The 25,337-nt window shown below is 34.5% G+C and overlaps 1 protein-coding gene across 2 annotated transcripts in view; it reads left to right on the forward strand.

Moving 5' to 3' along the window:
- The first annotated feature begins 5,687 nt into the window (after positions 1–5,687).
- The window catches only part of LOC128865424 (estradiol 17-beta-dehydrogenase 11), a 67,349-nt gene continuing 47,699 nt past the window's right edge, over positions 5,688–25,337 (forward strand). The window contains exons 1-2 of one of the 2 annotated variants that reach the window (XM_054105793.1): positions 5,688–5,937; positions 6,110–6,624. In XM_054105793.1, the coding sequence (XP_053961768.1) occupies positions 6,421–6,624 (204 nt within the window). In that variant the 5' untranslated portion in view covers positions 5,688–5,937; positions 6,110–6,420. Of the gene's footprint in view, positions 6,625–25,337 lie in introns of both variants that reach the window. The other variant, XM_054105792.1, reaches the window with a different exon arrangement.

Here is a 25,337-nt window from a genome sequence, read left to right on the forward strand (position 1 = left end):
GCAGAAGTAGAAAAAACAAATATATTATAATAGCAAACAAATTCTGTTCTCATGTTTGTGTATGCATGCAAATGTGCAAAGAATCCGCAAAAAATTATCATTACTGAGATTTATTAGTTTGTTGTTGTTGTCTTCTTACCACAACCAGCTATTTAGCATACGATTTTTCTATGGGCATTCAATTTATCTACCCATAAATTCTAAATGCTTACCATTTCAATTATTTGTTCTCCTCATGACCTTCTGCCTTAGTTATGCTAAATCACTGGCTTATATTCTATGAAGTCAAATGAACCTATTTGCTACTTTGGATTTTTTAATTATTCGTATTATTCAATACGTGACGCAAAGCTTGTTTGAAATTCAAGGTTAATGTAATATTTTAGGTGACTACAGTTATTCTCATTAGGAATCTGCGGTAAACACATAAATTTTATATATATTTGAAGAAAAACAACAACAATAAAGCATACCAGGCAGCTGTGTATTTTCGCTCTTCTATTAAACTCGAATAGCAGGTGTGATTCTGACCCTGAGGCTTAGTAAAGCTTTGCCTTATTTTCGATTTTCTTCCTTCAGTACTCTACTGTAATGCTGGAGTACTTTGCTGTTTCGTGTTAGTCGCCTACCCACCTATTTTCTATTTGGGTATAGCTTTCACCTCTAATTCGAACCTGAAGTGTCATAAATATCGGTCATAATCGAGAAAGATATGAGAAAAAAAGGAAACAGATAAATCCAAATCACAGAAATTCTTAAATTTACTGATTCTTAATGAAAAGCGCAGGTTTACCAATTTTTTTATTTTTTATTTAAGCTTGAGTCTCACACTACAACAAACATATAAGAAACTTTCAGAAAAACTCAGCAACTTTGAATAAAATGAGATTAGCGGCAGGCTAATCACCTACCCTGTCAGAAATCAAATAGATTAACGTAACCAAAGCAAGATGCAAGATGAGTGAACAAGGAACAAAGAAAACCCTTTAAGACCCAGTGGCTACGATCGAATCTCATATTATTAAATTACATTGACTTAGCTCATAAAAATTACCACTCGGGTTTTTTTTTGTATCGCTGATTTCAACTTCGCTGTTAGTTTTTCAAAACTCAAAGTGCCAGATCGTAGATGGTGAACAAAGTTTCAAAAATTTTAGCTAAGGTCTAGAAAATCACCACCAGAGACTTCTTAAGTCCCTTGCAGTGCCTACTGCCATCAGATCTACAAAACGTGGCGTTAAAAATTCCCTCTGACACATAAAGAAAGCGGAGCTGGTCAAAGAGTTTGGGAGATTCCAAAGGGCTGTCCACATTGACCACCAAAAATGACCACTGCCTTTTCCACGACGAGGGTGAGATTTGGCATGAGCTATAGATTTGGCATGAGCGACGGCCAGACCAGAACTTCCAGACTCATCGACATCTGTCTGGAAGTAAACTGACCTGTGCTGACCAACGCTAGGTTCAAGGAGAAGGGTTCAAGTAGAGCTTAGCGAACTGGTTTACAAATAACTCGAAGTTGGACGGAAAGCTTAGTGGAAAAAACTTCAGCGAAGTAAAAAGTTTGGGCCTCCCGAAAACTGTATAGTACTCATAGTGATAAATATCTATTCCGTCGGCTAAGCGCCAGGGAAGACACTAGACCAAATGTCGGGATGCTCGAAATTAATCGGGGAATGTTTGACTTTCCTTTCGCCTGCAACTGAATATCTTAATACGAAGCTCCACATCACAAAGATATTGCAAGACATTGCAAGGCTGATAAGCTGACGAGGCAAGTGACTCGCACAGTGGTTTCAAAGAGAGGGTAGTAATTTCTTAGACCGTCTATGGGATTCTCATGGAAAGGTGACCTGCGTCCCAACTCATCTAGCGCTGGGTGAGAACACTAATATATATGTAGATATGGTTGCCTGAAGAGTACGCCCTTCTTCTTAATTGACGCGATAACCGCTTACTCGATTTTGGCAAAGTTTAACAAAACGCCCCAGACACACCACGTGGAGTCCAGTTCTTCTACACCTGATCTATCTGTTCCTCTGCTACTACCAGCTGGTACCGCATTGAATACTTTCAAAGCCTGAACGTTTGCATCCATTCGATGCGAGAAGATTCCACTGGATCTTTATTCGCCGCACTATCACTATGTCGTCGTAAAGTTCATTTAGCTCATCCTTCCATCGTCTGCGATACTCGCCATCACCAACGTGCAAAGATCCAAAAATCTTCCACAGAATCTTTCTCTCAAACACTCTAAGGGACGCCACATAAACCGAACAAAACCACAACCAACGATAGTTTTGGGAGTTTTAACTGAGAGTTGTCTGCTAGATACGCGTGCGGGGAGACTTAGCGTAACTTGAAGAATCCTTTGCGGCAAGCGTCTGAGGTATGAGGTGGAATCATCTGATCGTCTACTCTTCAGTTGTCCTGGGGTGTTATAAATATTTTTTGACCTTATTCGCAAAATACGCATCTATTAAGGAGTTAGAGGGCTAAAATGTTTTAAAAAATGTTTCATTATCATATTTCCTTGAGCTCCGTTGCAGAGCATAGATCCTGAGCAAAATATTTTCACTCCCTGTTCACACCTGTTCCCTCTTTTTGCTTTTACCTGCTGCGGCGTCAGATTTATGTTCACAGCTTTTATTTCATTTTCGATGCAACGGCGCCATGAGACCCTAAGTCTGCTTCGCTTTCGCTGACCCTGGCAATTCTAGTCTAGTGCTTGTCTGCTGATCTCCGTGCGCCTCCCTTGCGTAGTGTATGGCTGAGGCACCACCACTTGAGCTCTCTTATATCTCTTAGATATCCAATTGGCTGGCCACCAAATGTGTGGGATGTACAAAACTGTTTCCCGTTTTTTTTTAGGTAGAACTGCGGAATATCTAAGACGTACGGATCGCATAGTTTCTTGTGCCATTTACCACAAAATTGTGCAAAAGGATGAAAACTTTGATGCTCCTAAAATAAAATTCTGACGTAAACTATCAAATCGCCGATAAGAGTATATCTTGTTTTGTGCCCAGAATCCATTTGCGGAACCTTGTTATTTTTTCAATTTTATTTTTCTGTTCTATTCAGTTCTATTTGATTTATTGCCACAAACCTACACTTGTTCTGTAGCGAAACGAGCCAATAATGAGGAAATTTCTAAGCGCGCACTTCCTTCTTCATAACAAATAGAAAAATATTAAAAACTAGCATTACCCAGTGGGCTTCGCACCACCATACATAAAATGTTTTTTCTATATCGCAAGAAATTTTTCATATTAAGTTTTCTTTATAGAACTCGTAAAATGTTTAAACAGTTGAATTAGTTGATTTTTTTCATTCAACATACTTTCTAAAGATGTCACAATAGCCTTTTCTGTACTTTTTTAAAATTTGATTGTGGTGGTCACCTATATACAGGTAAGGTGAAAGAGCCGACAAAAACTTGTAATTATACTTTGATTCTTTAATTTCCATTTCAATTTTTTACGCTAAATAAATTATGCTAAAATAAATAAAGTTCAAAATGTTTTTCCAGTTCCTTGAATGCTCCAGTTTTTATTATATTTTCGCCCAAAATTAATATTAACATAATACACTTACAACCACAACAGTACAACAGAAACGCTCATAAGCGGCTGTGTATTTGTTATTGTTTTCCCATACAGGCATTTCGTATGAGAGGAAACCATTACTCACATAAAATATCATAACTCAGGAACGGCTGCACCGATTTCAATCAAACTTCACACAAACCACCTCCTTAAAGATAGAAAAGAACTCTAAAATTTTTTAAATTTTACTCTATACTATAGAAATCATCAACAGCTTCCATTTGCTACCCATATTGTACGAACACATCCTTAAGTTATCGGGGTCCACATTTTGGACGATATCTCGAGACCCTAGTCACGGAGGGGCATTAAAAATACTCTATACTATAGAATCATCAGCAGCTTCCATTTGCTACCCATATTGTACAAACACATCCTAGGGTTACCCGGGTCCACGTTTTGGATTATATCTCGAGACCCTAGTCACGGAACGGTATGAAAAATACTCTATACTATAGAAATCATCAACAGCTTCCATTTGCTACCCATATTGTACGAACACATCCTTAAGTTATCGGGGTCCACATTTTGGGCGATATCTCGAGACCCTAGTCACGGAGCGGCATCAAAAATACTCTGTACTATAGAATCATCTGCAGCTTCCATTTGCTACCCATATTGTACGAACACATCCTTAAGTTATCGGGGTCCACATTTGGGGTGATATCTCGAGACCCTAGTCACGGAACGGTATGAAAAATCAAAAAGAATCATCAGCAGCTTCCATTTGCTACCCATATTGTACAAACACATCCTAGGGTTACCCGGGTTCACGTTTTGGCCTATTTCTCGAGACCCTGGTATCCGATTCTTAAAATTTTAAAACACAAACCATCTATTGTATAGTCCAAACAAAGCCTAAAAATTTGGTTTGGATAGGTGAGCCCGTTCTTGAGTTATAAGATTACCAAGGAAATGTAACTTCTTTTTATATATATAGATTATATGTAATTAACTAATAAACAGGTTGCAATTAACAAATCAGACAAAATGGCAATAGAAGCAACACAAATTAAAAACAGTGGGCCGAGTGCGATCGGGCTTCCCACAATCGAAAAACAACGAAAAACACTGCAAACCACTTGTCGGAGGAAACAAATTATGCCAAAAGTAAAACAATAGTAAATGTGAAACTACCGATTCATGCATCAAAACAAAATACCAAACCAAATGAAACGCCAGCCAGACTATTAAATGAATTCACAAAAGCAAAAATAGTGCACACTTACATACGTACATGTACTAGTATGTATGTTTGTATGCGATGAAGGAAAATATGCCGAAGAAATGAAAGAAAATTTGAATAATTATACAAATAACCTTGAAGGTCTAGTGTTAGGGAGCCACCAGAGGGGCCACCACTTGCGTGCATTTTGGTTTTGGCGCGCAAAGCCAAGCTATACAATAATAAAAATCAGCTGTGCTGAACAGTGGCAGAGGAAACTGAGAAAAATACAAAGCAACAGAAGGCGATGAGTAGCAAGAAAAAACGCAAAACAGGCAAAAACAGCAAAACAGGCAAAACAGCAATAAAAATGAGCTGAAAACCGCAGGCACGGCTGAGATGGAAATTGAAACTGTAATGTAAACTAAAGTGAAGCGTGCACAGCAAAGCCTAGACAAAGCGAGACATGCGAGACAGAAGCACAATGAAAGCGAAACACCACAGCTGTGTGACGTCACAATCCGGCTTTAATTGGAGCGGCGACGCTGCGCAACGCTGGCTATACGGCCAGCTTAGACTTCAATTTCTGCTTGCATGCGACTGCGGCTGCACCTTAGCGGCGCTGAGCCAAGCGGCGCTGATCATACAACGGCTGGGCATGGCGCTTGCCCGGCGGCAGGCAGCTAACAAACGTTTGGCCAAGCTAAGCTTCGCTCGCTCATAGCTTGCGTGTATTTTATTTTATTTATTTTTTTTACAAAATTTGTTTAGTTATTTGTTTTTGATTTGTGTTTTTTTTGCGCTTGATTTTTTGTTGTTTGTTTTGTCTGCCTTTGCTGTTCCTCGTGTAGCGCGTTTTTGTTGTTGCCATCGAGAAAAATTGAAAGCCTCACAAAAGTGAGCTGCACGCCGTGAGTCGAACGGAGAAGTCAAGCGACACTCGACGCGATTTAGTGTTCACAAAAGTTTCTTATGCTCAGCAGAGCGGACGTGTAGTGCGGCAAAAGTCAAAATATTATATTTAACAAAGCGGCAGGCTCCTCGGGCAGTAGCGAAATTAAAATAAATAAATATCCATACAAATCCCCACCTGGACACAAACTCACTTACACTCGCACACACACCTGCACGCATACATAGAAATTCACGCACAGTTCTTTTGCGGTATTGATTTCGAATTGATTTTTTTGTGATTTTCTTTTGCATTTGAGCCATTCGCATTTTCGAAACTCCTTGCGAAATTTTCATGTAGTTGGTGCGAACAAGAAAAAATATACAAGATTTTGTGTTTTTTTGTTGTTTTGTTATATGACTTTCTGTGTTTTGTGCAAATTAGTTTTGTGAAGTTTTCCGTGGAAATCAGAACATTTTTTGAAGAACAAATTTTTTTGAACAGTGTTTGAAAATAATCGAAAAAATTTACGAAAATCTGCCTTTAGCTTAAAACAACGCATCAAAGAGTGTAAGTTAACGGCGTTTTTTTTGGTTTTTGTTATAACCTATGAAAAAACTAAAGCAATTTGAACAACCCAAATTTTTTGCCCTGTGCTACGCAGCCAAACATTTTCGTTTATGTGAAACTGAAAATTGAAATAACTAAATTTTTGTGTGCTCTATTATTAAATCAAAAACCAAGTAATTGTGAAAATGGTGAATAACAACAACAACGCTCAAGCTAATGGCGGCATATCCAATGGCCATTTACCGAATGGACATTTGGCGACTGCAGCAGCGCCAGCACCAGCAGCAACGTCAACATTGCAGTCCTTCCTTAGCAGCGCCTGGAGTTGGGCGGACGCCATACGAGATTTCATGTGGTTTATTATCTGTTCCATTGGCTATATTGTGCAGGTGAGTGGGGTGTAAAAATATATTTTTCTGTTTTAAAAGTAAACATGGTACAAGATATGCATGTACCCTAGCCATACATAAAATCAAATTCTGTTAACGTTAGAAAGAAATGAATGCTGCACTTTTGCCCTTTATCGCACACCCTTTTCGTCTGAGAAGACTCCTACTGAAATTTTATACGTGATATTTTTGTGGAACATTTTAACCCTCGAACGACCTCACAAACTTTACGTTTTTCAGGTTTTTGAAAATATGAGTCAATATTACCCCTAAAAAATAAAAAATAAATAATTGGCGCGTACACTTCCGTTAGGTGTTTGGCCGAGCTCCTCCTCCTATTTGTGGTGTGCGTCTTGATGTTGTTCCACAAATGGAGGGACCTACAGTTTCAAGCCGACTCCGAACGGCAGATATTTTTTTTATGAGGAGCTTTTTCATGGCAGAAATACACTCGGAGGTTTGCCATTGCCTGCCGAGGGGCGACCGCTATTAGAAAAATGTTTTTATTAATTTTGCTTTCACCGAGATTCGAACCAACGACCTCTCTGTGAATTCCGAATGGTAATCACGCACCAACCCATTCGGCTACGGCGGCCCCTGTGACCCCTACGCGTGTCAAATATTGGGTTGAAGTGTACTACAAAAATATTCGCCAATAAATTTTATTATAAACTTTTATAAAAGTTGTTTCAAATAATTTGAAGCAACTTGAGTCCAAGAGAAAACTTCAATGAAATGTTTAGGGAACCAAAATGGTAGACCACTTACTATTCTACACTTCTTACTCTTTCAAAACTGCTGTGTTTGATTTCGTTAGTTTGGGTTTATGAGGCACCAATTAATTTTCTATTACTTCAAAAAATCTGAGGCACATTTGTGTTGTCGAATGCGGATGGTCCGCTAGAACAAATTTCAAGTAGATTTTAATTAGAATCTTTTTTTATTTTTTTGAAAAAAATGTTTTTTTTACGTGTGACTGGTGAAATTCCGCGGTTTGTCGGTAAAAAAACATTCTATGGAAGGAATAAAGAATAAAAAATGAAGCTTAGCTATATTCGTAATACAAAATACGAGGATCATTTGAAAAGTCCGTGCAAAGTCCGATAGATGGCGCTAGTGGCGCGTATCAAGGTTATTTTCAGTTAGTAGCATCTCTTGCAAGAACACACACCAAGTTTCAGCCAGATCGGTTTTTTTCTTTGCGCTTGGCATTATTTTGAATCGAGGAAGTCGAGTTATTTTCAAAAAAATCCTTTTCCATACGACTACGTACAAGTTCACTTTGCAACAGTTGTGGTGGCAAAATTAATGAAAAAAGTCATCCAACTCGATTCACATACCCTCTATTCTTCTGACATGGCTTCCTCAGATCCTTCGAAATACTACTTGCTTGTACTTATATGAGATCCAAGACACCGCGGAACTGATTAATTGCGGATCAATGGTCACCACACGGGGCCAGAGCCAATAATTGGAAACAATTCTGCAGGAATCATGAATTGGATCAGCGATTATGTGTGTAATTTACAGAAAGAACGGTCTGTGGAATTACAAGAACAGAAAACTGACGAACTTTCTTCTAAAACTTGGCAGAAAAGACGTTCGGTTGCTTGTCGATATTATTACAGGACACAATCGATGGGGTCAGCATATGACCACCATTGGAATCATGGAGAAGCCGATTTGCTTGTCTTCCTTAGCGGAGGATAGCACTGAGCATTTGCACTGTTAGTGTCTTGCATTCGCTAGAGCAGGGCTATGAATTTTGGGTTCCGATGTCACGAGAATGAGTAAAATTCTAACTCTCAAATTGGAGTATATTTTCAGATAGGCCTAATAATCTGGAAAATTCTCGCAGGTCTAACCATCTCTGTTTCTATTCCATCTCTTTCTTTCTGTAACTTTTGTCCTTTTCTCCTTGACTATCAACCCTTTTACTTTCCAGCGCTTCGAATACATTGGGCTTTTTAGTCTGGGCTTTAGGAGTTACCATTCGCTCGTGCCATCTTGGGACGCCTTTTTTAAATTTAAAATTTCTTTTTTCTATTTGTTACCAATTCAAAGAAATCACTGGCAGAATAAAGGATTTATTCAAAGGAGAAGGTGATTAGAAAAACGTAAGACTATTTTTCAGACTTGAGCAAAACCTATTATACGGAAGGAATCATCAAACTAGAACAGCATTGGACGAAGTGTATAAGCCTACAAGGAGACTATGCCGAAAAATAACACAAGAGTTTTGCCTTTTTAATTTTGTACAAGCTTTTGAAAAGACCCTTTCAGTACTGCTTAGACAGAAAATCTACAGAAGATAAAAATCTGGCAGAAGATGATAAAAATTAATAATTGACGCGAACACTTCCGTTAGGTGTTTGGCCGTTTGATGTTGTTCCGCAAATGGATGGACCTACAGTTTTAAGTCGACTCCGAATGACAGATTTTTTTTATGAGGGGCTTCTTCATGGCAGAAATACCCTCGGAGATTCACCATTTCCTGCCGAGGGACGGCCGAAATAAGAAAAAAAAAGTTTTTCATAATTTTGGTGTTGCATGCACGGGGACTCGAACCTAAGCACTTTTCTAGCATTATCTTAGCTATTTTGAACTTTTTTATGACCTTTCCATATGACCTGAATGATAATCGTAATACCAGAACTAAATGGAATAAAGAAAATTCTTATTCGTGGTTTGTTTTCGTAAATTGAAGAAAAAATTTAAAATTAAATTAATTGTCCAATTTTGTTATTCATAAAATAAATTTAAAGGGTAGCATAAAAAAGCCGTGTGTGTGAAGGTCTAAAAAGCTTAGCAGCAGTTGCTCCACATCACACGAGAATTTCATTATATTCCTCTAGTGTCAGAGTCGCCCTCTTGGAAAAGCATGCGAGTTGAAGTTTGATGCAGTGTGGCTTTTATCCACATGCAAGGCAGAGCATTTGGTGACATTTTTTTTTCTTTCTAATAACATCGGTCGCTCTTTGGGAGTCAAGGTTGAGCCAATATGTGCATTTCTGCCAAGAAACAACTAACTGAAAATTATTTATCGCCCATAAACAGGTATCCATAAAAATGAATAATAATTTCTCATTAACCACAAATCATAACCATAAATCGTCTACAAATTATAATAGAAAAATAGCTGTAACTCATGTAAATATGCACATTTTTACTACCTCCTCAGTTCACACCAAACTTGCAAACAATTTTTAATATTTTAGTTACATTTATTAATTAGCAGCAACCCAGCAACATTTCGCAATACTCACAATTAGCAACAAATTATTTTACAATGTATTTTCGTGTCAATACAAACGAACGAGGACCGTTCAGCTATGCATTCGGGCCAACACAGAAGCTTAAATGCATTCGACATACTGAAATTGAGTTAGACAGGCGACAGACAAACAAACAAATCCATCACTTAGACGTTGAGCCAAGCATGCCACCTAAGTCAAATGCAGTTAAGCAAACAAAAATTGATTAAAAAAAGTGATAAAAACAAACTAAGTGTAAAAAATTTACTTCAAGAAGGCATTTTGCTGGTCATAAAAACAGACAACTAATGAAGTGTGAAGGCTACTCTGTAGTATCAGTGGTAGCCCTCTCACGTGTATTCATACGCTAGCGAGCATAACCACTTACATGGGTCACAAGTCATAGGTGTGCAACTGGGAACGAAGTGACAGATGCCTTGGCCAGAGAGGCTGCGACCTCGTTATTAATAGGATACGAGGAAAAGCTTAAAAGTGAAGAGCTAAGGCTAAGCGACGTGAAGTGGCACCAAAGTATGGAGCAATGTCAGGTGAAGTCTTTACCCGGTTATATAATAATCAAAGTAGGTTCAGGTAACTCCTAAGCCTAGGTATAAACTGAGAATGCCCACGGGCATTTTCACAGATCGCTGCAAATCGCTTAGTAGTCTGCACAGGATTGAGATATAGTCCACTGACTCCTGTTCTTTCTGTTACTAGTCCCCGAAAACTCCAGCAAACCTTCTTCTCGAATGTGCCGCTATATCACGAAGAAGCTTAAAGCGCAACCTCAGCGCAACCCAGCTCTATCTAAGGTTTTTTAAGGCAATTAGGTTTGGATGAGTAGAGGCCAAAAAAGGCCATGAGGCCGAAGTGCGAACTAGTACGTACTAATTTTTGTATTTTTATTTTTTCATATTAAAATTTTTTATATTTTATATATATTTTTTTAATATTTCTGTAACAAAAACCATATAAATAAAACCTTTTTCAGATTTTTGTTTTATATTTTGATATTTAAAATTTTTTTCGATTTATATTGCTCTTTCTTTAACAAAAACTATATAACTCAAACTTGAAAAATTTAAACAAAATTTGAAAACAACTCAACTAATTTTCAAAAAAAAAAATTGAATTGAATTTTAAACTTTTTGAACTTATTTATTTTTTTTTTTTATTGAAACGTTATAAATAAATAGATACATTTCATATTAATACACTAAGTTATATAACTAACAAGCAATTTTAGTTTGTAAATTTATGACTCTACTTATTAATAACCACTAGGTCCAGTGGTTTCGCCCTCTTCAGCCTCCTAGTATATAATATATTGCTTCATCGCAAAGAGATGAGGCTTCAGCATTGATGTGTTGCTCAATCCTATTGGCATGCTTGACAGCGCAGAGATTTATCATATACCAGGGGGCTTTTACAAAGTCCCGGATTACCTTGTTTTGAAAACGGTGAATGATTTCTACATTACTTTTTGCAGTGCATCCCCACAGTTGAGCTGCATAAGTCCACACTGGCCTAAGGATTTTTGTGTAAATTAACAATTTATTTTCAATGCGTCATTTCGACGTTCTGCCGATAGCCAGTACAATTTTCTATATTTTAAATTGAGTTCAGCGACTTTGGTTTTGGCATGTTCCTTCCACCTGAGCTTAGTGTCTAATGTCATGCCCAAGTACAAGCATACGGAACGTTTGCGGAAAACATTTCATTGGGTTTGTAGATAACTTTTTTGTGTGTAAAGTTTACGTGTACCGATTTAGTGTCGTTAAGTTTAATATTCCACAAACTAGTCCAGTTTGTTGTTACAGTAATCCATTCCTGTAGTTTCGCAGTAGCTTCGTTTTCGCCAACAGTGAGGACGCACGTATCGTCCGCAAACGTCGCTATTTTGCAGGATTTAGGAACAGGCAAATCGGAAGTGTATAACAAGGTCTAAGTATGCTGCCTTGCGGAACGCCTGCATTGATTTTTCTAAGGCTGGTATATGCCTGTCCATGTTTTACGCGAAAATATCGATCTTCAATATAAGAAGTCAATAATTCGTTAAATTGCATCGGAAGTAACGTCTTAAGTTTATAGATCAGCCCCTCATCGCAGAGCAGATATTATTTTTTCCAGAGACTCTTCTATTGTGTGAACTATTCGATGAACTTAGTCTATCGTCGAGTGTTTTTCTCTGAAGCCAAATTGATGTGTTGGAATTAGTTGCTTGAGTGAAATTATTTCTTCTAGGCGCAAGACAAATAGTTTCTCGAAAAGTTTTATGATCTCTGAAATTTTTAAATGTAATGGGATATATTTCAGGCTGATGCACGCATTCGTTGTTAGTTTAATTAACCCATTACTGCATAAAGTTTGTCCTAATACTTATAATGAATTTCTGTGAAAATTTCGGGTTATGGGGATCACATAAATCGAGTGGTGAAAGAAAAGTTATACATTTGTCTGTGGTTTGTTGTAAACAAGCCGTCCGATTTATCGAACGATATGCATACCGGCACCTCAAGCTATCTCATGAGAAATAAAAAAAAACCGAATGCTTCTAGCGAAATTTATTTAAAATATTACTGAAAATGAAGAAATACAAGTAAATTAATTATATATAAAATATATTTAGGTATTGGGCTCTACATGATACTCCATAAAACACTTAGGATGGAGGCCTACTTCACATTTTTGGCATTTGTATTTTGATTTCCCACCACACTTATTTGCACAACGGCATTCGGAATTTATTGGAACAATCCAATGGTTGAGGCAATCAAACCGTGTAGTGGACAATGGTGTAGCTGGTTTTCGTCCTTGATGTGGGGGTGTTCCGTGTGTCACAAGCAGAGTTCGAGCCACATGCCTCCTAAATGCAAACAAGGACTCAGTGTTCTTATTACAGCCTACTTTTTTCGCAAGTAACCATCCATTTACAATTGAAACATCAACGAAATAGGCAAAAATTGGCCACCACCATTTCCTTATACGCATACTTGTACGCAAATTTGCAATCGCCTGATCGCATTTATCCACTCCACCCATATACTTATTATAGTTAGAAATTAAAGACGGTTGGCGGAGTGCAATTTTTGCTTTATTCACGTGTGACCACCGCGTGGCAGTTGTCATTGTCATGTTTTCGAAATTGGTTGCGACCGTAACTACATTGTTATCTTTCCAGCGACACACAAATACTTTGACGGCTGTCCTGAAATCGGTGTAGCCTCGGTCTTCACTCTTAAACATTTTTACATCTTTCAGAGGACAATTTTCTGTTGGAGTCTTACAGTGAAAAGCTTCTTCTGATGGTTGGCTGAATTCTATGCAAGAAAAATTTGGGATTTGTTTCTTCCATAAGTCAACTCTTCTTTTCTTGGCTGGTTGTAACCCTTTCTTTAAAGTCGAAAGTGGTACATCATCTTCGCTATCGCTACTAGAAGAGGACTCGTGCAGACACTGATCTTGATTAGATCCCCTACTTATGTGAAAACGACGGAGTTCGCACTTAGTTCGCAATAACTTACGTCCTAAATGGTTCAAATTAGCATCGTGTTCTTCAAAAGGCTCAAAATTTCATCTACAGTCAATCTGGAAAACCCAAAAAACCAAACCACTTAGAGCCTGCTATGCATAAGGTTCGATATATCGGACGCCACAACTAAATACTACAGTAAATGTTTGATAATGAAGCAAACTTCAGAATTTTTTATGTTTTGCTTACTAACACACGTATGCACTAATAAACACTTGTCACTAAAATTGTTTGCTAAAAATACACCAAAAAACTAAAAAAAAAATTTTACCCTTTACGCGAAAAAGTCTGCTTGCAATCCGCCATACTGAAAAATTTAAAATAACGTAAACTCTTTGCGATGGGTCGACAAATGAAGGGTTGCCATTGTTGAAGAAATAGTTTTCTTTCGATTACAACCTTTAAGCCACCTCCACATCACACTTGCTTGATACAAATTTAATTTAACTCATGTCCGATATATCGAACGTTATGCTGTAATGGGTTAATGCCTTGTATGTTAGGTTTTTAAGAACAGTCGAAGTTATAAGGTAAAAACCGGAACTCTTCTTTGTTTTCAATTTAAATATTTGTGATGATACTTCCTCTGGTGTAAATAGTTCAGTTTCGCAAAATTCTTGAACCGCTGGAGGTGGGGTTTGAACTGAATTTTTTAATTTTTTTTTTATATTATATTTAGATTTTCCTTTTAATATTGTTCTTTCTTTGACAAAAACCATTTAAATCAAACTTAAAAAATTGAACTAATTTTTTTTAAATTTTTTTTTAACATTTAGAATTTTTTCGGCTTATATACTTTTTCTTTTTCACATTGTTATTTCTCAAACAAAAACAATAAGAATGAAACTTTCAAAATGTATACCAACTTTTGAAAAATTCATTTTTAAACTGAATTTTTTAAATTTTGTTTTTAATATTTAGAATATTTTTCGATATACTTTTTAACAAAAACCATATAAACCAAACTTTAAAACTGTATACAAAATTAAAAAAAAAAAACATAAAAAAAGTTCAACTAACTTTTAAGCCTTCTAAGATTATTTTTCTGATTTTTTTAATATATCGACTTATATTTTTGTTTTGCATGTTGTTATTTTTTCAACAAAAACTATATCCAATAATTTAAACCTTAAAAATTTAAATTTAAATTTATTAAAATTAAAAGAAAATCAACAATTTTTTAACTTTTTAAAATTAATTTTTTGCCTTTTTTTAATATTTTGAGTTTTTAATACCATTTTGAGTTCATCAAAAACCAAACAAATCAAACTTTGAAAAGTTATGCAAAATTTTGAAAAGTGCAATAATTTTGCAAAGAAAATTCCACTAAATTTCAAACTTTTTAAACTGAAGTTTTGGATTTTTTTTTTATATTTAGAACTTTTTTCGATTTATATACATTTCTTTTTAATATCATTATTTCTTTGGTATTGCTATTTCTTCAACAAAACCATAAAATCAAACTTAAAAAATGTATACAAAATTTTTAAAGATTTAACAAATTTAAAAAAAAAATTCAACAAAATTTTAAACTGAAGTTTCTGCTGTTTTCTTAATATCATTAACATAAACCATATAAATCAAACTTTACAAATTTATACAAAATTAAAAAAAAAGTCAACTGATTTTCAAAGGAAAAAAAAATCAATTAATTTTGAACTCTTTAAACTGAATTTTGATTGTTTTAATATTAAAATTTTTTTCGATAAATATGTCCTTGTTTACTATTGTTATTTCTTTAGCCATATAAAGCAAACTTTAAAAATTTATGAAAAATTTTGAAAAAATTTATAAAAAAATTGTACAAAAAAATTCAACAACTTTTTAAACTAATTTTTGTTTTATTTTTTAGTATTTAGAATCTTTTTCTTGAAATGGATAATATATCACAAATCTGGCATCTCCCCTATTATACAGACATTGAATCGCAAATTTTTTCACTTCCTGCTTAATCCAATATACGGGAACACGTTCTAGCAAGACTCTGCATTTCACTACATATTTTCAATACTTTTTCAATTCATTTTTTCCTTTTTAATATTTATTGTTTCTTTAACCAAAACCTGAAACGGCTGAAAAATCGCATTGATTTAAAAAAATTTTTTCAGGAACTGTTCTTGCAGTTTTTTTCTTACACACGCGTGCAGATTATAAAAATCTAAAGTTGCTTATTTATATATTTTACATTATCTTCCACAAAAATAACTAGAAAAAATCATAATGCACTCAGTTATGCTCGCTACTGTATCTACATATAGGCACATGAAAGAGCTAACTTTGCTTTGATGCAGAGCAAAAGTGACGTATTCTGAGCAAGTTTCAGCCATCCTCAGTAACATAGATTACACCAGACAAAGGCTATAAAATACGAGTAGTGTATGCAATTGTCGACTACACTTTTAGTTTTGGTATTTTCTAGTAACTGAAAAAATTGTGCCACAATATAATAAAACTTTCAAAATAGCTAATAAAACTTTCAAAACGAACTGAAACTCTTCTAAATGCATACACTTGAAGCTGGACGTAAGTACGCCGCCTTACGAGTAATTTGTGGCACTCAAATTAACTAGGTAATTAAAAAAAATGTAAAAAACCGTCGGTTATGGGTGGCCTATTTATGCATATTTCATAACAATGGTTTTATGGGCAAATAAAAAATGTTTGGATTTTAAATTATGATTATTCTGCTTTGGATGCGTTTAGCTTAGTAATTGTATTTGTAGTAAAATTTCCTCACAAGCAAGTGGGTTATATTGTAATATTTCGGAATTTGACGGCAGTTTCTCTTAAAATATTTGTTCGAGATATTTTGGTACATTCTTTTTGGAATTATTCTACCAAATTTAGCGGGAAAATTTTGCCTCCCTTGTTTCTTCACTTTTACTTTGATAATTTTTGAATACAAAAAGACAAGATCAATTTATATACGTGTGTTTGAAAAGAAATCAAACGACATATTTTTTGTAAGAATTTTCCGTAATTTTCAATAACAAATTTTAAAAAATAATTCTAAAAATTTTTTTGGAAACACCTTTATTTCAAAGTATTTCAATTTTTTTGTTGTAATCGAATTTAAATTACTGGCAGTTTAATCGAGCTCAAATATATATTTTCATAAATCGTTTCCCTATTTCACGAGAAAAATGTAAAAAAAAACTTGGAAATTTTTTCTCGTAAACATTTTGTTTTTTCAAAGTAATTTTTTTCTCCTTAAATCTTAAATTAATAATTGTCGCTCTAAGACAATAAAATAAAAAAAATATTTTCAATAAGAATGTAAAAAATTAATTGCAAAAATTACTTGGTTAAAAATTAATATCTTTGGGTGAGTATTTTTTCTTGAGTCGCCATAGCTGAATGGTTTGGTGCGTGACTACCATTCGGAACTCAGAGAAAACGTAGATTCGAATCTCGGTGAAATACCAAAATTAAGAAAGGAGTTTTCTAATCGCGGTCGCCCCTCGGCAGGCAATGGCAAACCTCCGAGTGTATTTCTGCCATGAAAAAGCTCCTCATAAAAATATCTGCCGTTCGGAGTCAGCAGGAAACTGTAGCTCCCTTCATTTGTGGAAGAACATCAAGGCCGTCTCCACAAATAAGACACCCAAAAGGGCTTACGTGCCATAATAAAGGGTGGTTAAGTTTCAAGGGCCGGTGTAGATTTTCAATAAAATACAATTTTTTAGGAAATGATTGTCATTTCTCTTTATTATGATAATACTGAAGCTCAATTACGTATGAAACAAAATATCGGCCAAATGGCTGCCGCAGCCACGGCGGTACAACTCCATCCGATGGTCCAAATTTTCGATGACCCTGAGGCATAATTGAGGTTCTATGCCGTTAATGTGCCGAATCCTCTCATCCTTTAGCTCTTGAATTGTTGCTGGTTTATCGACGTACACCTTTTCTTTCAAATAACCCCAAAGAAAGAAGTCCAACGGGGTCAAATCACATGATCTTGGCGGTCAATTCACATCGCCGCGACGTGAGATTATTCGGCCATCAAATTTTTCGCTCAAAAGAGCCATTGTTTCATTAGTTGTGTGACAAAACCATCCTGTTGAAACCACATATTGTCCACATCCATATCTTCTAATTCGGGCCATAAAAAGTTCGTTATCATCTCACGATAGCGAACACTACTTAGGAAAAAATACGGCCCAATGATGACGCCGGCCCATAAACCGCAACAAACAGTCACTCTTTGTGGGTGCATTGGTTTTTCGGCAATCACTCTTGGATTATCATTCGCCCAAATGCGGCAATTCTGCTTATTGACGAATCCACTGAGGTGAAAATGTGCCTCATCACTGAAGATGATTTTCTTCACCAAGTGCGCGATATGCATTTTGATTTGAACGCCCGTTTTCATAATAAGCCTAAGTAACTTTAACGCGTTGCTTGATTGTGTATCTTTCGATGGTTCAAATTGAGTTAGTCTAAAATTGAAAAATGTCAAATGAAATGCAGAAAAAAAATTGATGCTTAGGTGCGCTTTACATTCAACATCAGCAAAAATCGAGCAATTTTGTATACTTTTTATTTCGAAGTTTCCTTTGAATTGTAATTAATTTTTGATTTAGGGCAAAACAAAATAAAAATTCTTTATCAGGTTTTCTTCCGTACTTTTGAATAAAAAAATCAAGAAATTTTTTTAGTAAAACATGTTTTTTTTTGTTTTGAGTTATTAATTAAATAATTATCGGCCTTAGAAAAATCAAATAAAATATTTTTTTTTATAAATTTTTTTTCCTACTTTCCGATATAAAAATTAATTCCAAAACATTTTTTGGTTAACAATTTTTTTCTCCCAGTTAGTAGTTTTGCTTTCAATTGTAAATTAAATAATGGCTGGTCTAAGAGAAATTAAAATAAATACTTCCCTCAAGATTCTTTGGCACTTTCCACAAACTTTACCAAACTTTGGCACAAAGTAATGGTAAAAATAATTTTTTGGTAATTGTTTTTTTAAGTAAATATTTTTCTTTGTTTTTTATATTTAAGTTAAATAATTGTCGGTCCAAGAAAGGTTAGGTTAGGTTAGGTTAGCCTGGTGGCAGTAAGCCACGCATAGACCTTTCGGTCCAAGAGAAATTAAAATAAATAGTTTTTATAAAATTTTTTTCGTGCTGTCTTAAAAACAAATCGTAAAAACATAATTCAAAATTTTTTCGATAAATAATTTGTTTATCAAAGTCGGTATTTTTTCTGTAAGTTAAATAATTGTGGGTCTAAAATAAAACAAAATAATATTAAAAAAAAAAAGCTCCAAATTTTGTTGTTGTTGTAATTTTGCTCTAATGAAAGCATTGAGTTTTTATTTTAAAATAATTTTTCATTTTATGTAGAGTGAAAAAATATCAAAAATTAATCTTTTAATTGAGTTTGATCTTGAATGCACTCCTCCAACACGGCTCAGCGCAACCGATAACCTCAGCCACTTAAGTTAGCAAAATAAAGCATTAAAAATCTTTCCTTCCAAACCTTTTCAATGCCCCGCCTCAATTTTATGTTGGCGACCTTGATTGCAGAACTTCTATGTATATCGAGCGGCGTAGCACTAAAAATAAAGTTATGTATTCATTATGAAACAATTTTCGAGCTGCTTACAGGCTTCCAGCTGACAGATATCTCTTGCTGAAGGTCATTACAATGGGCAAGAAATGCTTACTAGCAGATTAAATAGTACAACTAAGACTTAATAGCGACTATGACTCTTAACATTAACTCACTTTTGAAGTTTCTAAACCATTAATTTTGTTCAATGTACTTAATAAGTACAACCTTTTTCGAAAAATGAATCAACCAACACACAGCCTGTTAATCTCAAATACAACAAATACTTACATGCATATGGCAGCATAAATTTGTGCGTTTTTCTGAAGCCAACAACAATAAAACCAGTGTAATCCAATAATTAGAGGCACAATGGTAAGTGAAGCAAAAACAGACGAAACCGAAAAAAACACAACAAAGCCAGCAACCCACAAACCCCTATAGGTCAAATAATAAAAAATGCGTTACTCGCATTTTCAAGCGCCATTAATCCACATTTACTACAAAAAAAAAGAAGTTATTTCGGTGATAAATAATCAAAAGTCACTTTCGTTAACGAATCGCAAAAAAATGTTGTAATGGACACAAGGCAATCATACATACACACACACGCACACACACAAATGCACTTCTTGCGAGTGTAAGCGGCTATAAAATTATGCTGAAACAACTACATACATCGCGGAGGTTAGCTTTTGGGTTATTATTTTTATTGCAGCGGTCACATCTCGCGTCTACCGCAATGTAACACCAACACATTTCACATTTATCTACGAATAACTCAAAAATCTTCGCGCACATCAAACGAAAACAAAAACAAAAAAATAACTGACTAGCGGATGTGAAACAATAGCAAATTAGGCAAAAATGAGCAACTGGCAAGGGAATGCCGAAGGAATACAAGCAGATGAATGTAATGAAATACCAAAAATGTAAACTGAAAATGGTAAAAAGTGAAAAGTTTAAAATAAAAATAAAAATAACAAATAATACAAAATTAACAAAAGTAACAAAAATTAAGTGCTTAGCGGAGAGTGAAAAAATGCAAATATTTGATCCACCATCCATTTCAGTGAGGCAACGGCTCAAACCAAACGACACCGAAATGCTGAATTTTTTTTCACAATTTCGCCAAAAAAAAGCTGCGCTTTTAAATAGAAAATATGCGCAAATTAAAAATATATTAGCTGTTTCTTTTTTGCCTTCTGTGTATAGGTGTGTGGTTTTTGCGTGTGATCGGTGTTAATCTTGGCGGCAGCGTTTTGGAGAAAAATCCGTGAATGCGTAAATTCTGCGCTAATTTCAACTGTCGCCTTCAATGCTTTATGGAATACAATCAGTTCGAGTTTGTACCTTCAAAATGTTCATAATAATAAACTAAAAATGTAGAAAAAAATGGTTTGTATACTTCGTCATAGGAAAGAGACAAATTTAATAATTAATTCCAACCAAATCTGGAAAGTTATTTTTTGAACATTTTTACATAGATTTGTGGTCACTTCTTGCTGTTTTTAGACCGCAGATAGACTTCAGCGCGATTTCACGGCCTTCTAAGTTATGAATTTTAACGCTATTTAGTCTTATTGATGATAAGTAGGCGAGGTCTTTGTTATTATTTATTTATTATTATTAAAATTTGTATTTATATATCTCTGTAATGCTGTTAAAATCCAGTTAAATATATAAAATATTTGATATATGAAATTTGTGTAAAATATTGTTTATTTCTTCCAAATTTGATTAGACTAGAGGCACTTCAAAAGTCATTCAAAAAAGATACAATAGAATTATATGGTTTTTACTAACACTTATAAGGGATACTTTTGAATGCTATGCCATTACAAAAAATATTTAAAAAAAATTTCTATTTATTATCGCTCCACCTTAATGCGCAAAAAAAAATGTCTATGCCTTTTTGGCTTAGTTTCGAGCTGTACATTGCTCATAATGTGAATGATCTCGTTATTCAGTTAAAAAAAAAAATTTAATTCTATTTAACATTGCTCCACCTTAATGCATGAAACAAAATTTTACATAAATTTTGACATAGTTCGCTTTTTACATCTCGTTATACAGCACTGGCATCGTTTCGGGCCAGTTACGAAAAAAATTCATTCTAGCATCGCTCCACCTTAATGCGCAAAAAAATTTTTTTTATAAATTTTTGGCAGAGTTCGGTTTGTACATCATTTATAACACTTATGATCTCGTTATCCAGCACTAGAATTTTCTCAGGCCAGTAAAAAAAATCCATCAAACATCGCTCCACCCTAATGCGCATATCAAAATGTTCCATGACTTTTTGGCATAGTTCTAGTTTTACCTCTTTTATAACGCTTACGGCTTCGTTACCTCACACTGGTATCGCCTGGGGCTTAATGGTGTACCCCATACTTTTCACATAGCTCCATTGCAAATCGCATGAGATAAAATTTACAAAAATTTGACAAATTTTCATCAGTTAATAAGAACTTTACAAAAAAACAAAAAATGTCTGGGTATTCAGTTTTATAATCCATTTAATTTTGAAATAACAAAATACAAGTTTGAAGAGCCTAACAACTCCTGCTCATTTTAGAATGTTTTTTCGCTGAGCTGTTGCGCATTTTCTTCCATATAAAAAATGTCAGACATTCGTTATATGAAGAAAATGCGTTTAGATTACTTTTACGCCTTGTCCAACTGAGTAGCATACCACAAAAAATTGCTGTCAACAACCTGCATTGCCCTTGAATCACTCTATATAAACAAAACGACATACAAAAATTCTAAAAATTTATAATTTGTGCAAAAATCAACTCCCTTTTTTTCAAATATATTCAAAAAATAGTCAATCAGCCTCATTACTTAAATCATTCAAAGGGCCCTACCAGATTTCCATAACACTATCCCAAATGAAATTGTATACTCATATTATAAGCACACAAACAAATATGTGTACCATATGCCCGGAAGATATACAAAGCTGCTCAACAAGTTCGTTGCTTAAGTCTTTTGTTTGCGATCGCCTGGGGATTTTGCTATTATGTTATAGTTTTGAAAAATCATGCTGCTATCTATTTTATTGTTATACCGCTCAATTGCAGATATCAACTTAAATTTCCTTAATTACGGTGTTTTTTTCTCACATAAATAAGGGTAATGAAACAATCACTATATTTATTAGCAAACAAACAAATAAAAATAAATTCGTGAAATCAGCAACTTTGTGCTATGATCTTCAAAAAAACCATTCAAATCGTACGATTTAGCGCTAATCGATTCTATTGATATACTTCCTGTATACTTTAAAAGTAAACACTTTCGTAGCTCATTCGTTAGGAACGCGGAAATAATCATTAGAGTTGAATTAGTGACGAGTACCGGGAACTCTGAATACGTTTGAGTTTTGTTTATTTTTAGAAAAGTTTATTATGAAGTTTATTTATTTACACATTCACACGCTTAGTTACTCATTTGTTTTGAAAATGAGATGTGATTATAAACCACTTTTTTCTTATTAAAAGGGCTTTATTGACCCTCCTAATGGCACATTCTGAAAATATTAGTTTTTTGAACTTAAATCGATTTTAAATTATGCGCATATCTTCGGCATCGGTATGTAAATGTAAAAGTTTGTTAGTTTATCTGTAACTTATAAACTTTTCGTCATTCATCCAGTTCTGATGGGTGAATTGTTCTGAGCTTGCCAGGGAGTGTTTGTGATTTTATTTGGGCCTGAGTTCGATATATTGAAAAACAGCGAATTTGTAAACGATTTTTGTCCATATTCAATATAAGTAAGTATTACGAGTAGTAATTTCGCTGGCATTAAATTTACCTAACAGGTGTTTACCATAAGCGTGTAAGAATCGCTTGTATGAAATGATATGGGCTTAAAATACTTTTCTTTTAATAATATTGAGACCAGAGCTAATCTCATTTGTGCTTCTTAAATTGACAGCTGCAAGAGCCGAGGCGAGGCAAGACTTAAAAACCGTATTTTCTTTAATTTCTTTTGAAGTAATTTTTTAAAGGCTGCCATTTGAAAACTCTCACATTTTATATTGTTTCACGCTTAAACCAACGCAATGGTTCCTAGAAATTTGCTTCTGCCTTAAACCTCGCAGAATTGCAATAGCGCATTTCTTTCGCAAGTACAAAGTGTAAAGGGTAGTTTACTCAGAGCATAGAACCCGCTTTCAAAATAATAGTAGCGCAACACATTACCACGTTTTAAAACGGTTTTTTTTAGTACTGAATCGTTTTATGTTTTCAGTACAGTGCATTCTACAACAAAAAATAAATACGAAATTCTAAAAAAAACCATATAACCCAAAGCTCGAAACTTTGTAGAAATTGGCAAAATTTTCACAAAATTCAAAATATTATCATCGAAATTTGAGAAAATTTAAATAAATTCAAAGTTGAAATGTTTTAGTCAAAATGTGTCCGAAAATTCTGAGTATGCAGTTTTATAGCCCAATCTATTTTAGTCTCCTAAAGGGTAAGTTTAAAGTCCCTCAAAGGTTGCGCTGGTTTTTATCAAGTGGGTGTTTTTGCATGCGATGTTGACCATTTTCTTCCATATAAAGCACATATTCGGAAGTCTTTTACATGGAGGAAAATACTCGACACCTCAGCGATAATTGTCAAAAATCGACAAGAATTTTGAGTCACTTGAAGCTTGCATAGTATTATATTAAAATTGAAGAGACCATAAAATTGCCAGCGTAGTAGCTGAATGGGTTGGTAACTACCTTTTGGGCGTAAGTAGATGCGAATTTCCGTGCATGAAAGACCAAAACAAGCTTTTTTCTAAATCTGTCGTCCTTCGGTAGGTAATGGCAAACCTACGAGTGTATTTCTGCCAAGGAACAGCTCCTCATAAAAACAACCATTTGCCATACGGAGCCGGCTTGAAACAGTAGGTCTCTTCATTTGTAGAACAACTTGAAGACGCACACCACAAGTAGGAGGAGGAACTCGTTAGAAGAGCTATACTTATCATTTAAATCCAGCGACTGACAAACAATGTCAATAAAAATAGTTGACTATTAACTATGTACATAGTTTTTGCAAGTTCTGTTGGTGTTTGATGGTTAAGCCAACTTTGGGTAGGTTTTTCTTCATCTGGGAGCCTTCTCATTATAGGATTTGTGGGCGTCAGTAGCCTGCTTATGTGTCTCCTGCTTGCGCTTTGCACTGCCTAGTCAATAGTGTCGATATCAAGGCTGCGATGAAACACTGTATTAGGTGCATCAGCCCTGGTCCTACGACTGATTTCAGACTGGACTTAGATTACTTTTTGCAGCAGTGCCCCAAACAGCAATTCCATATTCCCAAATCGGTGCAATTGTCGGTCGATAAATAAATATTTCACATATTTTCTAATGATAATTCGGATTGAGGTCCGATCAGCCAGTTGAATTGGTTAAAATTAAATTTTTAACATCATCTCCTGTTTTCTTTATATGTTCCTGCTAATTAAATTTTGAGTCGCAAAGTTTGAGATTTATACATAGGAGGCGCAAAATTAATCGTCCAATTTCGGTTCTGATTCACTCTTTTACTAAATAAAAAAAATATATTTAATGTTGACCTTTACGTATGTTATTGGTTCCTAGCTGTCTACGTTATGTATTGGTTCGTAGCTGTCTTGTTTACAGGTGTCAAATATGATTGATGATAGGGTGATTAATTTTGAGCCATCTTGTATTTAATTTTTTTTTTTTTTTTATAAAAGTACAGTATGACGCCATTTGCAAGAATGAAAGTAGTAGGAAAATTTGTAAATTTTTTAAATTTTTATAAAGTGTGAAACTTTGAGTTACCCGGTTTTTAATGTAATTGACTTAAATCTTTATTAAAAATTATAAAAAATTAAAAATATAAAAAATAGGCAAAACTTGTCAATTTCATAATTGTTTATTTATTATTTTTTTTCAAATGTGAAACTTTGAATTACATAGTTTTCGATGTAAAATAACCTATATTTTTATAAAAGAAATTAAGAATATAAAAACTTATCAATTTCATAATTTTTTATTTTTTTTTCAAATGTGGAACTTTGAGTTACATTGTTTTTGCTATAATATACCTTAAATTAAAAAAAAACAAGTTTAAAAAAAATAAACAAATAATCAAAGCTTGTCAATTTATGGTGCTTTTATCATTTTTATTGGGGTATATTTTAATCCACTCTTTTTCAGTTGCCTTCGCAAGTCATTTCAAACCACTAAATTACAGAGGTAATTATTTATTGCTACTTCTATAAAACCATAAAGCAACAAAAAGAACAAAAAGTTTTTTATGACATTAGATTACAAAGTAAACTAATTTGGCCTACTGCCACAAAGTAGAATAAGACATCAGTCATTTCGGGCTCA

The sequence above is a fragment of the Anastrepha ludens genome, chromosome 5, assembly GCF_028408465.1.
Source record: "Anastrepha ludens isolate Willacy chromosome 5, idAnaLude1.1, whole genome shotgun sequence".
Lineage (NCBI taxonomy): Eukaryota > Metazoa > Arthropoda > Insecta > Diptera > Tephritidae > Anastrepha > Anastrepha ludens.